Source organism: Pongo abelii, chromosome 2, assembly GCF_028885655.2.
Source record: "Pongo abelii isolate AG06213 chromosome 2, NHGRI_mPonAbe1-v2.0_pri, whole genome shotgun sequence".
NCBI classification, from domain to species: domain Eukaryota; kingdom Metazoa; phylum Chordata; class Mammalia; order Primates; family Hominidae; genus Pongo; species Pongo abelii.
This window is the reverse complement of record NC_085928.1, coordinates 199,843,701-199,861,756: the sequence shown is the minus strand read 5'-3', so window position 1 is coordinate 199,861,756 and position 18,056 is coordinate 199,843,701. Positions and strand designations below refer to the sequence as shown.

General features: G+C 36.9%; 1 protein-coding gene across 8 annotated transcripts in view; it reads right to left on the bottom strand.

The window, feature by feature from the left end:
* TP63 (tumor protein p63) overlaps positions 1–18,056 on the bottom strand; it is a 266,146-nt gene that overhangs the window by 29,067 nt on the left and 219,023 nt on the right. For all 8 annotated transcript variants that reach the window (XM_054553125.2, XM_063722391.1, XM_063722388.1 and 5 more), the window contains 3 exons: positions 3,680–3,866; positions 1,313–1,428; positions 172–281 (listed from right to left, as the gene is read on the bottom strand). In XM_054553125.2, coding sequence (XP_054409100.2) covers positions 172–281; positions 1,313–1,428; positions 3,680–3,866 — 413 coding nt within the window. The remainder of the gene's footprint in view (positions 1–171; positions 282–1,312; positions 1,429–3,679; positions 3,867–18,056) is intronic.

The window sequence follows — 18,056 nt, the reverse complement described above, 5'->3', positions numbered from 1 at the left end:
TGTCTCCACTTTCTTAGATCTTTTATGTGACTGTTTGTAGCAAGGATTTAAAGCACAAAGGACAAGCTCTCCACTGCACACGCAAAATTAATGATAAAGCAGCCACAATTTCACTTTGCCCTCTGCTCATGATTTTTTGTGTAGAATGACAATTTTACATATGCCACTTACTCTCTGGTTTCCAGAGTAACAATGATTAAAATTGGACGGCGGTTCATCCCTCCAACACAACTGCTGTTACACATGAAATTGTACAAGACTGTCGTGAATTCAGTGCCAACCTGAAAACAAGGGGAAAATAATCTGTGTTAACAATGGTTTAAACTGACGTTGTTCCCTCTCAGTTCTTCCCTCTATTTAAGGAATTCCACTTCTGATGAAGTGATACACTTTCTCCTAAAAGGGCAAACTCTGAACCCTGTTGTAGATTTTTCTTCATCTTGCCTGCAGGGAAGCTTAAAGCTAATGTTTGCAACACTGAACACTACATTAGGTGAGACAGGCTTTAACATTTTGTGATCTTTGATCCTGTTCGTTTGTAAGCTGATCCACATCATGTAATTCAAATAGGCTATCCCACCTTCATGAATATCACTGAAAAGGGAAAACTGGGAATAACTGCCAAAAACAGTAGCAATGCTCCAAGAATATTTTCCCTATGTGGATAAAACAGTACAATATAGATTTGAATATACACTTCCATTAATAACATCTTAGAGCTCAAAGTGTTCTCAGAATTAAAAATAATCTAGTCCAAAGTACATACGTATGGGTAAGGCAACTGAAGCCTAGAGAGAGAGAGTTGCCGAAGGTCCAGACAGCAAGCCAGCAAACCAAAGAACTTGGGTTCTGTTACACCAGTGTACTTTCAACCACACTACTCTGCTTCATGCAACAGATTTACCAATCTATCATCTGTTCATTCAAACTTCAGCTAAGAGATCCCTCTTAGGCTTTCCCACTTATGGTAACACTTGCATCCATTACTATTGCATATCCACTACCCGTCCAATTGCCAGTTGGATAAAACAATCTCATGTATACACCCAATTGCCAGTTCAATTGTTATCTGCCCTTAAGATAGGAATATGGACACAGAGCCATGTTACCAAGTTGATTCAGTGCATATTTATGTATTCTGAAGGGAAAGCATGTGGAGAATAGGTAGAAAAAAATACAAAAATATTACATATTTGATGACAAGAACTAAGACAGTGATAGATGCTAGAAACATCCCTGTTGCTGAAACAGATGTTCTCTCAAGTCTACTTAGTCCATAGAGTGTTGTGTTTTGGTTTGGTTTGCTTTTTACCTGGGGTGGCTCATAAGGTACCAGCACACTCTGTCTTCCTGTGATGGGGTCTTCTACATACTGGGCATGGCTGTTCCCCTCTACTCGAATCAAATGACTAGGAGGGGCAATCTGTCCTGCAGAGCAGAAAACGATAAAAGAGTTAGATCTTTACCTTAAAAATAAAGAAAATAAAATGAAATTGCATGAACAGGATGTTGGTGGCAAAAGAAATAGTCCGTATAATAAAGAAAATGTGCATCCTTGAAGAAACGAACAGATCCCGTAGCCAGGTATCAAATACATGAAGGTGTCATAACCTTTATAGCAACAGAAAGGGCTGGAGTGCACATCTATATTTAAGGGAACAGTCCTATAATCTGGAGTTTAAGATTAATGATTCAAGCTTTATGGAACTCTATAACTACATCTCTGACCTCATTGTGGGCGAAATTTTGCCAGCTTCCTGGAAAATGAAAGGGAAATAAGCAAATTAATTAAAAAAAAATCAGTTTAACTGAGAAAATGCTGCCCAAAAGTCTGAACAGCAAATATACTGAGAAGCAGAAGATAGCAAGGATACCACTTCCACTTTTTCTTCTTTCCTCCTCCTCAACTTTTAAACATTGTGTTGATTACAAAGATAAGGAACGTTCTGGTGTCTGTGTGTTGAAGGAGTCCCAAGTTGGGTGTAAGAAAAGGGATGCAATTTTAAAAAAGAGACTGAGTAAAGTTTCATAAAATTGTGATATTTAGCAGAGCTCCAGAAAAAAGAAGATGCTCCAAGAATTGGGACCCATAAAGCTGTTTTTAACAGCTCTTAGGTCCTATAGTCCCAGTCTACAAAAATCATTCAATAAAAGTAAAAAGCGAAGTGTATCAAAATGTTCTCTGATGCATCATCTATTATGGTTAAAACTAAAAACAATTTTTATGTTTAAAAAATGAGAAAACACTTACAAATAGTATGTTATCTTGGTGAAATACCAAGTTAGGTAGGCTGATAATGAAGTCTATCTATATTGCAATATTCTTTATGGCAGATTGTTAAGTGAAAAGCAAGACACAAACGTACGGATAATGTGGCCATGTGGGCAAGGACTCGAAATTAATGTGCAAAAAATAGTTTTTTAAAGAGTATTTTGACTTTATTTTCTTCTTTTAAATTCCGATCCATTCTCTTTCTTCTTCTATTAATTTTCTCTACAATTATATTCTCTATATTTATCAATCCTTATATTTTAATATTTTTTCTATAAAGTATCCTAACCCCCAACACCTTTGGCACCCTCAATACTCTTTGAGGATTGCTTATGCTTTATCCTGCTCTTACCTTCCACTTTTCAGCACTATTTAGTTTCCCTTCATGGAACTATAATATCAGATCTAAGGGAACTCTTGGAAATACTGACCTTTTCTGCTAAATTGTTATAGGATCTGAGATGCAGAATATGAGGCATGACTTATTCATGGATATGGAGTCTAAAGGTGGCTTTCATGATACCTCATCCCTCGACTCCCAGTCCTTTATTTGATTGCCCACAGTATGCTCTAGGCCTTCTATTTATTCCCCTTACCTATTACTTGCCTTCTCATCTTTTTTTCCCCTTTCTTCTTCTGGTTTTTTCATTATTTCTTTCATTTGGTGCTCCTTTCTCTTACCCTTCCAGGTCTCAACTGGTCTAGACTTGAGAATCTTTCTGGGAAAACACTAAATCTGAAGATACTGTAGCCTGGGCCAAGTAGAATAGCTACCATGTAGTCTCCTTGCACCCTCTTATTTTATTTTTATTTTTATTTTTTTTGAGGTGGAGTCTCGCTCTGTCGCCCAGGCTGGAGTGCAGTGGTGCAATCTTGGCTCACTGCAAGCTCCGCCTCCTGGTTTCGGCCATTCTCCTGCCTCAGCCTCCCGAGTAGCTGGGACTACAGGTGCCCACCACCATGCCCAGCTAATTTTTTGTATTTTTAGTAGAGACAGGGTTTCACTGTATTCGCCAGGATGGTCTCGATCTCCTGACCTCATGATCTGCCCACCTCGGCCTCCCAAAGTGCTGGGATTACAGGCGTCAGCCACCGCGCCCAGCCTCTTATTTTATTTTAAAGGCAAGAAAAATAAAAAGAAGGAAGTAGTAAGGAGTAAAGATAACCAGTAGTTCAGGTCATCTAGTAATTACTAATATTAAATAGTTCAACCACTATGAAAGCCATTAATTTATTTATCATTATTCTTAGATACTGTCAGCCAAAAAAAAAAAAAAAAAAAAGGGCAGACTGATCTGCCATCACAGTGCAGAAGTCTGAACCAGGTGGGTGGGTCTCAAACAAAAATACCCACAGAATCTTGACCTTCAAGGAGGTTGAACAGTTAGAGATTCAAATTCTGCTTACCCTCGTTGAATTCACGGCTCAGCTCATGGTTGGGGCATCGCTTCACTACCTCAGTGACGTGCTCAGCTTTTTTGTAGACAGGCATGGCGCGGATAACAGCTCCCTGAGGAGGCGGGGTCATCACCTTGATCTGGATGGGGCATGTCTTTGCAATTTGGCAGTAGAGTTTCTTCAGTTCAGTGGAATACTGCTTAGAGTTGGGGCCAGTGGAGAAAGGAAGGAGAGAACCAAGAGGAGATATTGTTACATTCCAAATCAGAACAATGAAAATCTGTCCACTTTTTAGAGCTGCATGCTGCCTGTTTACTACTGGCTACTATAGATGTGACATATGTCAATGTTATGACAGGAAGTTATATTAATATTTTGTGCTATCATAAATAAAACCCCATGTTTACAAAAGGTTTTATGTTTATCAAAACACATTTATGCCATTATTTCCTGTTATTTTCCTTTAGGATGAAGAAGCTGAGGCTCAGAGGGGTTTAAATGAGTGATACCATGAGTAGCTTCATAGATTACCAGAAGCTAAGTGAAAGAAGAGTATTGGCATGTACTGAGTGATATTAAACAACAACCATAAAGACAGATTTCTGCCTAGATTATAATTAATCCAGTCTTTAATATACTTTAGAGAGACTCATAGGAATTAGGGTTCATGGGATTTTTTTAAGATGGAATATCTGTTAGAGAGTGAAGAGATTTCGCCTGATGTCAGATCACTTGAAACTGTAAAACAAGAACTCCCTTGAACGCCTGCACTTTCCTTCTAATGTCATAGAGTAGGATAATGCAAGAGCTGAAAGGGGCTGTTCTGTCCTAAACTCCTGAAAACACCGGGCCTGATGTAGCACAGCTCATCATGGCACAGAAAGGATCTGGATGCAGATCTTCTCACTCACAAGTGAGTGAAGTTTTTCCTTCTCCAGGGAGAGGAAGTTTAGTGGTGGTTAGTTTGTTGTAAGTTGGCAAAACGGGCTGGAGAAAGCCTGAGACCTAGAACCAGATACAGATCCTATCCTGTGTTGCTTCCTCTTCCCACTTCTGAAGCAGAAGAGAACCTTCATTCTAATCCTTACACTATAGTAAAACTTATCATCCCTGTGCTCTGGGTCAAAGCCCTATCACTACATTCCTACCCACTCAGGCACTTTGCTCAGGCAAACCACCAGGCACTGGAACTGCTGGCCAAGAGTGGGGCACCTAGTAACGTGTATCCAAACAAAGGATAAACACACACACAGGTTGCAATCATAAGTTGGCCCCAACATCCTCCCAGAGGAAAGATTGGGGGCGGGGGGCAGAGCCATAGTGGCAATCGGATTCGTTACTGATATGTCCCACCCTAACTCTCACTAATGGCCAGTATCTTAACAAAAATCACACATTTAAAATGTTGCTTTATTTCTTCATTTTAAAATATAGTATTTGTTTAAATGACCTTTCCTTTTCTTCCAAGTATTCCAGCATACGAAGTTTTTAGTTAAAAGTTTCCCAATGCTAGAAAAGTATTGCAAAATCAGTGCTCCATGCCCGCAGGCCATGGATTAGACACAGCAAAAGGGTTTTATATAGCTTGAAGAAATAGGAAACATGCCAAAATTCAACCACAAAAATAAAATTCTACTTGGGAAACACTGAATGAAATCTAGATGGGTATTTTTGCTCTTGTGCTTTTAACTAATAACTTACACAGAAATTGTTTTATGACATATTAAGAACTTCCTTTTATTGAGAACTTGAAGAAAATAAGCGTATCCATTCGTGTTTTCGTTAGGAGGTATATAATGCATAATCTAACCATGAATTTCGTAAGATGACCCTTAGGAAAGATGACTGAAAAATAAGTCTGTCAACTAATACCTAAAGGCAAATAAGGTACCCTTCCAAGTATGTAAAGATTGCAGAAATGAAGGTTAAGTGTTCAGTGTAGAAGCTTCTTAAGGAAAACATTCCATTTTAATAACTGATATACTATAAATCAAGCTCGACAGAGTAAAGTGTAAAAGCATTAAGAATGAGATTAAAGATTGTCAAGTGCTAATTCTTGTCCATTCTCGGGGATGGGGGTGGGAATCTAACTTTTAAGCCAAATTAATGATAAATAATAATAGCTTCATCGTTTACTGAGTTCTGCCTTAAGAAATTTTATCCTGATACAACCCTAAGAGGAAGGTATTACAAGCATACTCTCTCTTATGAAACCACTGGGGCCAGAATTTTCAGAATCCAGAATTGTTTAGATTTTAGAAAGGGTAGTTTGTATAACATATAAATGTATCCAGCAGAATTTAGGGTAGCACCATAAGATCAAACATTATTTCTGCAGAATTCATAAATATTCATACTAACTGATAAATGACTATGAAGCCTGGGTTTCACCATCAAATGAATGTGCCACAAACTTAAGAAATCAAAATAAAACTGAACCAACTTCTGATTTTCAGAGCTCTTGGAACTTCAGAATTGCAGATAACAGATAATTGACTTGAATTATTATCCCTATTTTATAAACAAGAAAATAAACGTACAGGAAGGACTTGCCCAAGAACCTGCTTAGTAACTGGTATATGCGTCTATCCTAGTCCTGTAATAACAGTTTCTTATCTCTCTATTCTCTTAACTCAGCCACACAAATGTTTACCTTTTTCTAGTTTCCAACATTGTGGTTCTTTTCTGAATCAATTACAATGTTTATACTCTTCTCCAAGCATTAAAATGGAGCTCGAAAGTGGTCTATTTAACATAGTTTTATTAATTTCTCAGTATATTGCTTACTCATTTAATTGTAGGGAGACGCAGTGATAGAGTTGAAAAAACTTTGGGCTAGGTGGAAGACAACCTGGACGATTATACCAGCTGGCTCTGGGAATTCAAGGATACAGTCTTGCTCTTTAACATGGTTTATTGAGGACTTTATGAGGCCCTCTGTATTATGGCCTTATCTATCTCTAATTCCCCCTACCCCTCCACCCCCACCACACAGATTTCTCACCCATGTTCTACCCATACAAACTTCTTAATGCTTCAAACACACCATAGGATCATCACCCAAAATTCAAAATGCTATTCCGTGAAATCATGTCCTTTGCAGCAACATGAATTGAGCTGAAGGCCATTATCCTAAGTGAAACAACTCTGAAAAAGAAAATCAAGTATCATGTGTCCTCACTTACATGTGGGAGATAAGTAGTGAATACACATGTGGTCAGGCACAGTGGCTCATGCCTGTAATCCCAGCACTTGGGGAGGCTGAGGCAGGCAGGAGCTCAAGACAAGCCTGGTCGACATGGAGAAATGCAGTCTCTACTAAAAATATGAAAAAAAAACCAAACCTGAAAAGGACACACATGGACATAAAGATGGAAATAATGGACACTGAGGACTCCAAAAATGAGGAAGGTAGGAGGGGATGAGGGTTAAAAAATACCTATTGGGTACAATGTTCACTATTTGGGTGACAGGTACACTAGAAGCCCAAACCTCACCATTATACAATATATTCATGTAACAATACTGAACATGTACCCACTGAATCTGAAACCTAAAAAAATTAAAAGCAACAAGCAAGCAACAACAACTACAACAACAAAAGTGATATTCGTGGTACACTTCTCTTTTTCCTCTGCTCTCCACGTCATGCCAGGACAATTCAGATATCACTTTTCAGCTGGTACTGTATCTGTACTACAAACCATATTTTCCAATTTTAGTGGTGAGGGTTTCATATTTGACTAAATCAAAATATCTGACCACAGCCAAGATGCATTATGTTTATTGCTTTTGGTTCAACTACCAGTCCTGCAATTCAGCAACTAGAGGTGCTGAAGTGGTCTGGCACAATCGCTTTTTTTCTTTTTACGAAGCCAAATCTCTGCTACTCTGTTTACTTCATTGTTTGCAAAGCTGTTCCATGATGACCTTTATTTTTTTGGAGCAGTAATAAGTTCAGTCTCCCTGGTCTATGTGTATTAACAAGTCCTTAGACTTGCCCACTTCCGTATCCCTTAACAAAATAGCACTATCATCTCCAATTTTCCCGGCTTCTGCAAGATTGGAACATGGGAATCTGATTTACAGCAAGATTTTAAAATACCCTGATGATTCAAGTCAGCAGAAATTGTAAATTTGAACACACATAGCTTATTTTACTATCTTTCTTTCTCTGTGGAATTTAAAAAATTCACCTCTAAATTGCTCCTCAACATTGACTTGAGATTCTTTTCATTCTAAGGCCTAATTTGTTCTTTTTTTGTATGGGGGTTTTGTTTTATGTGGTATACTTTTCCGCAAAGTATACCAGTTTTTAAGTGCAAAAGCTGATGGCTTGACAAATGCACACCATTGCGTAACTACTACTACAATCAAGATATAGAATATTTCCATCCCTGTTCCAATTATCTTTTGCTTCTTTGAAGTTCATCCCCTCCCCAGCTCCTGGCCTCAACATCATGTACCTGTTTCTTTCACTAGTTTTACCTTTCCAGAATTTTATGTAAATGGAAAAATATAGTATGTAATCTTATGTGATAATGCTTTTGAGATTTATCTGTGGTTTTTGCATGTATCAGCATTCCATTGTATTTTTGAATAGACTTCATTATTTATCAACCCACCAATTATTTCCTTTTTCTATTGTGTGTAAAACTATTATGAACATTCTTGTACAAATTTTTGTGAGGATGTACATTTCCATTTTTCTTGAATACCTAAAATATGATTGCTGGGTAAGTATATGCTTACTAACAAACTGCCAAATAGTTTTACAAAGTGGTTGTGCCATTTTACATTGTCACTTGCAATGTATGAGGACTTCATATCCTTGTCAGCATTTGGTATTGTCAGCTGTTATTTTAATTGATGTTATTCTGGTATGTATGCAGTAGATCTCACTGTGGTTTAAATTAACATTTCTCTGATGATTAATAATGTTTAACATCTTTTCATGTACTTATTCATATTTATATATAATAAAAATAAAAACAAACTTAAATGTTACATAATTCTATACAACTATTTGATATTTTTCGAAGTATCTGTTCAAATATTTTGTACCTTTTAAGTTAAAAAATATTGTAATACAGACCGTGTTTTCCCCCTGTTGTAATACAGAAATTTCACTTTTTAGGTTTTATGAAGGATACAAAATAATTGTACATATTTATAGGTAAAATGTGATGTTTTGATACATGTCTATATTGTATAATGATCAAATTAGGATATGTAGTATATCCATCATCTTAAACATTTATCATTTCTTTGTAGTAAGAACATTCAAAATCCTCCCTTCTAGCTGTTTTGAAATACGCAATACATTACTGTTAACTATAGTCACCCTACTGTGCAATAGAACAGAACTTATTCCTTCTGTCTAACTGTAATATTGTACCCATTGACCCATCTTTTCCCCATTTCCCCTCACCCCGTGTCCCCTTCTCAGCCTCTGGTAACCCCACTCTACTCTCAACTTCTATGAGATTAACATTTTTAGATTCCATTTGAGTGAGATCACATAGTTATGTCTTTCTGTGCCTGGCTTATTTCACTTCATATAATGTCCTCAGATTTATCCATGTTGTTGCAAATGACAGGATCAGGATTTCTTTTTTTATTTTTTGAAACAGGTTCTTGCTCTGTCCCTCAGGCTGGAGTTCAGTGGCACCATCACAGCTCACTGCAGCCTCGACCTCCCAGACTCAAGCAGTTCTCCCATTTCAGCCTCCTGAGTAGCTAGGGCTACAGGTGCGCACTACTATGCCCAGTTAATTTTGGTGTATGTTTTTTGTAGAGATGGGGTCTCACTATGTTGCCCAAGCTGGTCTCAAACTCTTAGGCTTAAGTGATCCTCCCGTCTCAGACTCCCAAAGTACTGGGATTACAGGTATGAGCCACTATGCCCAGCCTCAGGATTTCATTATGTTTTTCTGGCTGGATAGTATTCTACTGTGCATATACACAACATTTTCTTATCCATTTATCCTCTGATGGACACTTACGTTGACTGCATATCTTGGCTATTGCAAATAGTGCTGCAATAAACACAGGAGTGAAGATATCCCTTTGACATACTGATTTTATTCCCTTTGGATATATGCCTTGTAATGAGATTGCTGGATCATGTGGTAGTTATATTTTTAATTTTTCAAGAAACTTCTATGCTATTTTCCATAACGGATGTACTAATTTACATTCCCACTGAAAGTATGTAAAGGTTCTCGTCTCTCCACATTCTCGCTAACAGTTATCTTATCTTGTTGTTAATAGCCATTCTAACCAAAGTAGTATTTCATTGTAGTTTGATTTGCATTTCCCTGATTAGTGATATTGGGCATTTTTCATATGCTTATCCTATTTTGAGAAATATCCATTCAGGTCTTTTGCCCATTCTTTAATTGGGTTATTTTGGCGATTTGGGGTAATTTGTTAATTAGGTTGCTTTTGTACTTAATGTGAGTTTTAGGAGTCCCTTATGTATTTTGGTACAAGTCTTTTATCAGATATACATTTAAAAAATATATTTTCTCCCAGCCTGTAGCTTGGCTTTTTTTCCTGCTTTCCCAAAATACTTAATTATCAATATTTTCCCTTTAAAGCTCTTGCTTTTTATATCCCAAGAAATCTTGGCCTAACATTAGGAGGATTTTCTGTGTTTTCTTCAAGTAGATTTATTGTCTTAGCTCTTCCATTTAGAACTATATTTTCAGTCAATTGTTGTATATGGTGTGAGTTAAGGCTTTATAATTCTCCTTTTTAACAGATATCCAATTGTTCTAACACCATTTGTTGAAAAGATTACCTGCATATTTTCCCTTGTTGAGCTGCCTTGGACTCTTTATTGAAAATCAATTGGTCATATGTGTTCATGTCTGTATCTGAATATTTCCCTCTTTCCTGTTGATCTATTTGTCTATCCATATATCAATTTCAAATTGTCTGGGATAGTCTACTTTATAGTAAGTCTTGAAATCAGGTAGTCTGATTCTTGCAGTTTTGTTCTTTTTAAAAATTGTTCTGGCTATTTTAGATCCTTTGATTTTTCCATACAAAATTTACATGCAGTTTACAATTTCCATAAAAATGCCTGGTAAGATTTTGCATGAGATTGTGTTAAATATGTAAGGTCCTTTAGGGGAGAACTGATACCTTAGCAATGTGGTGTCTTCTAAACCATGAGCATATTATATCTCTCCATTTAAACAGAGTATCTTTAATTTCACTCAGAAATGCTTTATAGTTTTCAGTGTATAAATACTGTACATATTTTGTTAGAGTTACCCTTCAGTATTTTATTTTAAAATAACTGTTATAAATGGTACTTTTAAAAATGAAAATTTCTTTTTGTTTCTATTGTGTTTTATACTATGTCATGTTTTTATACATAATTAATTCATGTATAATAACCACGTATCCTATGACCTTGCTAAACTTACTAGTACTTGTAGCTTTTTGTAGATGCCTTATTTACGATCTACATAGATGATCATGTCAACTATGAACAGAGACAGTTTTACTTCTTCCTTTCAAAGCTGCATACATTTAAATTTTTATTTTTATGTGACTGCAATAATTAAACCAGGGTTGAGTTTGCTATTTTTTTAGACTTTCACGTTTTTTTCTAATACAAGCATTTAATTCTATCAAGTTTCTTCTAAGTACTTCTTAGCTATATCCACAAAGTTTTGATATATCTAATTCTTAATACTGAGTAATATGTGAAGCATTTCTTTTAAATCTTTTATCAGTCCTCATAACCAATATATCAAATGACAACATTTACTCACATTCCTAAGAAAATTAATTCTCTAGGTCTTCTGCTTGTTTCACGGGTTCCGTTTCTAGCTCAAACTTATTTTCTCCTTTACACATTTCTTTACCATTCTAAACAGATTTTTTAATTGCTATTCCCAGGGTGGGTTACCTTATATCTCTATGTAGTTTTCTCTTACTTATAGGCATTAAATTAAGAACTCAGTTGATTTTATACCTGAAAAAATATCTTCTATAGCTAAGAACTTTTTTGATTATGCCAGCCCATTGTATTAAATTTCCAGCAGCTCTTTGGGTGGATAGCAAACATTTCAAACCTTCTATGCGAACGTATAAAGTATCTTGCCCTGTAGTGTTGGCACTATGAGAAGCAGTTACAGAAAATTTAAAACTTTTATCAACGTCTTCCTAACTTCTCTTTTTCTACAATCTGCCTTTTATTAATATTTCATCATTGTCAAAACATGTGCACACAGAATTCTGGAAAAAAATGATTTCTTGCTTACTCAAGAGATACATATCATTATTAACATTGTTGACTGTTTTCTGTGCATACACACACACATACATACACACACACACACAAAAACACACGTACACCCTTGTACAAACTACGGGCATATAATACAAAGATGGTATTCTTTTTATAATTTAATATATCATGAGCATGTTCTAATTTCAAAACATGATTTTAAGTGGTTGCTGTTACAGTATTAAAAAGGGATATACAATTATTTATTTAATCATAACTTTTTAGTATAATTGTATAATTTAGTATACTTGTATATAAATTTTACTCTAGTTAACAATAACACCATATAGCACAGTTTAGTATATAAATTGGTCTCAGATAGATCTCTTAAAACAGAGTAATCGAGTCAATGTATATTTTAGTGTAGAAAAGTCCAAGGTCGATCTGAATTTTATTTCTTTAAATTAAGTAAGCTGCTTATTTCTCCACAGTTTCTTGTAGAATTTTCTTTATCTTTTTTAAAAAATAAAGTGGCAATGCCTCTAAATGTGATTTTTAAAACTGAAGTTACTTGGAAATTGGTGGGTCCCTTTAACTTTCATGCTTGAACTCAACAAATTTTGTTCTTCAATTGTATTTTTGTTTCTTCTGCTTGTATCAGTTTCCAGAAACACGGAAGTCTTACTCTAGGCTCTCCACTTTCTATCCACCATACATTTTATGCAGTTTTTCCTATTGTTTGCATTTTGGGAAAGCTTCTTAAATTTGCCTTCAGTATGTGTATGGTTTTCTACAGTTAATTCTGCTCTATTCTACTACAAATAATATTTTCACTTCTTCTGCTGCATTTCAAATGTCCTTCCTTATTTAATCTTCATCCCTTTTTACTAGTCCTCTTTACATCTCAGCCTGCAATTTTAGGTTTGTCATGTTTTCCCAACTTTATAGTGATACTGTCTTATTAATTTGCACTAAAGTAATCCTCTAAATATTTCTCCCAGTTCCTAAGATGATTTTCTTGAGTATTTAAAATGATGTTCCCCTATAGATAGGATTTTGTTTGTTTTTAATATAAGGCCTTTCTTGCTTTTTTACTTTTCCATGAACGTAGCAAGATATAGCCATAGCTAGTGTTTGCAGCTTTCATTTCATTTTGACATTTTTCAATTCTATTCTATCAGGTTTTAGGGCATAAAATTATCACAAAATTCTGCCAATGGCTTGAGTGTCCAATTTAGTTTAATTTTTTCTGGAATGTAAAATATTAATATTTTAATAAAAACTTAGGAGAGGCCGGGCGCAGTGGCTCACATCTGTGATCCCAGCACTTTGGGAGGCCAAGACGGGTGGACCACCTGAGGTCAGGAGTTCGAGACCAGCCTGACCAACATGGAGAAACCCCATCTCTACTAAAAATACAAAAAAAATTAGCTGGGCGTGGTGGCACATGCCTGTAATCCCAGCTACTCGGGAGGCTGAAGCAGGAGAATTGCTTGAACTTAGGAGGCGGGGGTTGCAGTGAGCTGAGATTGTGCCATTGCACTGCAGCCTGGACAACAAAAGCAAAAGTCCGTCTCAAACAAACAAACAAACAAAAAACCAACAACTTAGGAGAGGCTACACTAAAAGCTGCTAGTCAGTTGCCATCATAAACCACGAATGAGAGCTAGCTCTTCTCATTTGTACAACATTGAATCCTTATCTAGCAAACTCTTCCTGAGCATGTATTGCACAATGCTAGGTCCTTATTCTGTACTGGGAACAGATAGAAGTAAGATTTTAAAATCCTGGAATGCAGACTTTTGTGTATCCATACTGCCTAGGATGGTACTTGAAATATAAAATAAATTGAAAGAAAAAAATCAATCTTTATCCTCAAGTTGCTCACAGTCTAGAGGCAGAGTACAGCAAAAACAACCAAAATACACTGGGTATAAAGGAACCATCTGCAAGTGTTATGGGATTACAGAGATAGAACAATTAACTACTAGGTAATAAATTTGATTTTTATTGAGCATATACTATTACCAAGGTTCTGTTTTAATTTTGGAAATTCAGCATTAAACAAAAACAAAGTCTATGCCCTAAAATTGCTAAAATTATAGAATAAACAAATAACTACTAAATCAGATAGTGATACGCGCTATAAGAAAAAGTAAATCAGGGTAAATTTAAAAGGGATAGAGCATAGAAAGCCAAGAGTCAGGGGAGTGAGTGTGAAGAGGATATTATTTTTTCCAAGACTGTTAGGAAAGAATTCTTCAATAAGATGATATTAAAGAAAAAAATCTGGAGGAAATAATGAGCTGGGCCACATGTATACTTGGGGAGATAGTGTTCCAAGTACTAGAGACAGCAAGTGCTAAGGTCCTGGCTGGGTATGCTTGCCATGCAGGCCAGTGCACCTGCAGAAAAGTAAGCAAAGCCTACAGTGGTAGGAGTTAAGATCCGAGATCAGAGATGATAGGGAGCCCAGATCACGCAAGGCCTCGTAAAGCAGGACGGGTCTTGAGCTTTTTTGTGTGTGAGATAGGAAGTCACTAGAGAGGCTTGAGCAACTGATGTGGTCTGATTTTCATTTCTGTAAGACTACTGCAGCTGTTATGTGAAGGACAGACTTTGTGGAACAAAGACGGAAGCAGGAAGACCAGTTGGGGGCTCCTGCCAATAATCCAAATGAAAGATGAGAGTGGCTTAGATCAGCAGTAGAGGTGATGAGAAGTCACCAGATTAGCTGATGGACTGGCTGGGGATAAGAAAGAGAAAAGTAAAATAGAAAAGACAATTTTCAAACAGGTAGAGATATTTAAACTAGGCCTTAAAAAAGAAGTTATTATTCACAAATTGGATTGTGCACCCAAGAAAGAAAGGAAGAAAAAGCCAGGAGACAACAGTAGGCTTTCCATGAAGAGAGAATATCATCAGTAAAAGCAAGGGGATGTTAACTGTGGATGAAATATAGACAGGATGAGAGAAGGAGGAGGAGTAGCCGAGCAGAAGTCAATGAGGCTGAGCTAGAAAGGCACTTACCAGATTCTGAGGAGCCTTGGATGTCACAAGATACCATTAACTACTATGAGCAGGCAAAGAGGTGTCACTGAGGATTATAAGGCAGGGGAAAGACCTAATCAGTTCTTTGTATTCAGAAATACAAAGGTGGTGGGAGCAAGCAAAGTAAAAACGGGGGAAATGCATCAGGAGCTATTCAGACAAGAAATGAGGAGGGCCTAACCTAGGGCAGTAGAAATGAATAAAAAGGGAAAAAGATGGGGGAAACTCTTTGGATTTACTAAATTCAGCCTTCTTGGTTTTAGAACAAAAGATGCTTGCAAAAATACTATCAGTTATTTGCTTATCCATTTTCTAAAATCAAAGCAGAATGAATGAGTTAATTTTAACACAGGGCTCCTGATATTCAGCAGACAAGTGAAACCTGGCTTAGCCAATGGAATTGTCAATAATAGAGAAAGGATAGTTTTAGTTCTGGACAAATAAAAAAATTACATGAAGTAACACTGGAATTAATAGGCCAATTTTGTTGTGAAGGAGGAGAGGGCTCAGTTCTCAGATCTAAGAGCAACAGAAGACAGACTCTTGTCCAACACCAACAACTGTGGGCATCATTTATTTATTGGACTAGGAGTTAAAAAATCCTGTTTAAATTCTGCCTCCTCTTTTTATTCCCTCCCTCTGCCTTCATGTAGTCGTAACTGAGTACTCCCATTTTTTCTAAGAAATAGGGAATGAGTTACTATTATTTTTATTATTTTCTCTTCTCCTGTCCCCTTTCCTCCTGTTCCCCGTTTCCTACTTAGCCCTTCAGAAACGCAAATAAAACCCTTCACATCCCCCTCACCAGATACTCCCTGCAGGGTAAGTTCTAACTGTGTGCTCCAAGACAGCTCTCTCCTGGAGAGTTGATAGTCCATTTGCAGACCAGAGCACACCTGCCATGGAACTTTCACCTTTGGGGGTGGCCTTGGGACTTTCACCCATCAGGAGGGCATATCTTAAGTATGCCTGCTTGGCCATTTTCACAACTTATTTTTGCCCAGGTAGGTGCCAACTCAACTATCGGGTAGATAAGGCACCACCAAGCTAGCAGGGGGACCCCCTGCCCTTGTTCACTTCCCTCCTTACCTTATAAAAGTGCCCACTTCTTTCTGCTCCAAAGGGGAACTAACACATTTTATTTTATTTATTTATTTTTGAGGCAGAGTCTCGTTCTGTCACCCAGGCTGGAGTGCAGTGGCGCGATCTCGGCTCACAGCAACCTCTGCCTCCCAGGTTCAAGTGATTCTCTTGCCTCAGCCTCCAGAGTAGCTGGGATTACAGGCACCCACCACCACGCCCGGTTAATTTTTTTTCTATTTTTCTTTTTTTTTTTCTTCAGTAGAGACGGGGTTTCCCCATGTTGCCCAGGCTGGTCTCTCCCTCTTTGGGCTCAAGTGATCTACCTGCCTCGGCCTCACAAAGTGCTGGGATTACAAGTGTGAGCCACCGCGCCTGGCTAGAAATAATACATTTAAAGGCAGAACGCTTTGTGTCCCTTCCCAAGCTAGCTTTGAAATAGAATAACATCTAACCCACATTTTGGCCACTTCACCATTACACATACAAAATGGAAAAAATTATAGTTCACATCTCTTAAGGTGAAAGAAAAAATAGATTAAAAAATCCTTACTCAACTGCAAAGATCAAAATAAAAGTCATGTATAACGATTATGACTGAAGCCTCATATTTCTAAGATTCTCCACATAAAGTGTTTACCATAGCTTAAGTAATTTTGAGACAGCACTGTGAAAACAGTATTTCAACCTGGTGAGAAATTGTTGACATGGTAAAAGTCTGCTAAAGTTTGAATGTTAACCAGTTATAATAAATCACACAATTCATATTTATCTACTAATAATCATTAAGTTCTTAACCATTTCAAATTACTAGATTCATTTATTAAAAAAGATTTTATTTATTTACCCCATACATTTTTAATACACATCCATAAATATATGTAATATAATTTTGCAAGTCCTTAAAACTTTTTTTCTTTTTTTTAAAATTTTATTATTATACTTTTAAGTTTTAGGGTACATGTGCACAACGTGCAGGTTTGTTACATATGTATACATGTGCCATGTTGGTGTGCTGCACCCATTAACTCGTCATTTAGCATTAGGTATATCTCCTAATGCTATCCCTCCCCGTGTCCTTAAAATTTAATTTACATCATCCTACATTTAGCCTTAGTAATCTATTTTCAATTCCCATGCTTCCCAGATGTATCCATGTTCTTATATACAGGTATATTTTATTCATTTTAATGGCTGAAAGAAGGGAAATGAGATAGAATGGAGGAGTACTTTTTGCTTTATATTTTATTTAAGGAAAAGATTTGAAGTAATATGGAAAAATGTTAACATTTTGTCTTATACTCAGATGTCTTAATTTACTTATTTTTTTTACTTTAGAAATAATTCTTTTTTTGGTGGTGGCGGTGGGGGAAGGGGTGAGGGGGGATGGAGTCTCACTCTGTTGTCCAGGCTGGAGGGAAGTGGTGTGATCTTGGCTCCCTGCAACATCCACCTCCTTGGTTCAAGCAATTCACCTGCCTCAGCCTCCCGAACAGCTGGGACTACGGGCGAGTGCCACCACTCCTGGCTAATTTTTGTATTTTTAGTAGAGACAGTGTTTCGCCATGTTGGTCAGGCTGGTCTCAAACTCCTGACCTCAAGTGTGATCTGCCTACCTCAGCCTGCCAAAGTACTGGGATTATAGGCATAAGCCACCCCACCTGACCTTGAAATATTTCTTACTTAAAATGTTTAATACATAAATTATTATGAGTAGCACCAACCTGTAAACTTTTTACAGACCTATGATTTTAGAAGACAGAGAATACAGAAGATGTTAGAACTCAGAAGGAACATTACAGCATCTTTTGTCCAAACCTTCTTCTCCTAATTTTCTGATATAAAACTGAGACTTAAAGAGGTGAAGCTTATTAATTCAGCAAATGTTTATTGAGCACCCGCTTCATGCCAGTCCTTGTCCTGGCTGTTAGGGAACCAACGGTAAACTTTACACTAAGGGAGTTGATCTAAAGGAAGTACTGACATTAAAAAAAAATTTCTAAAATT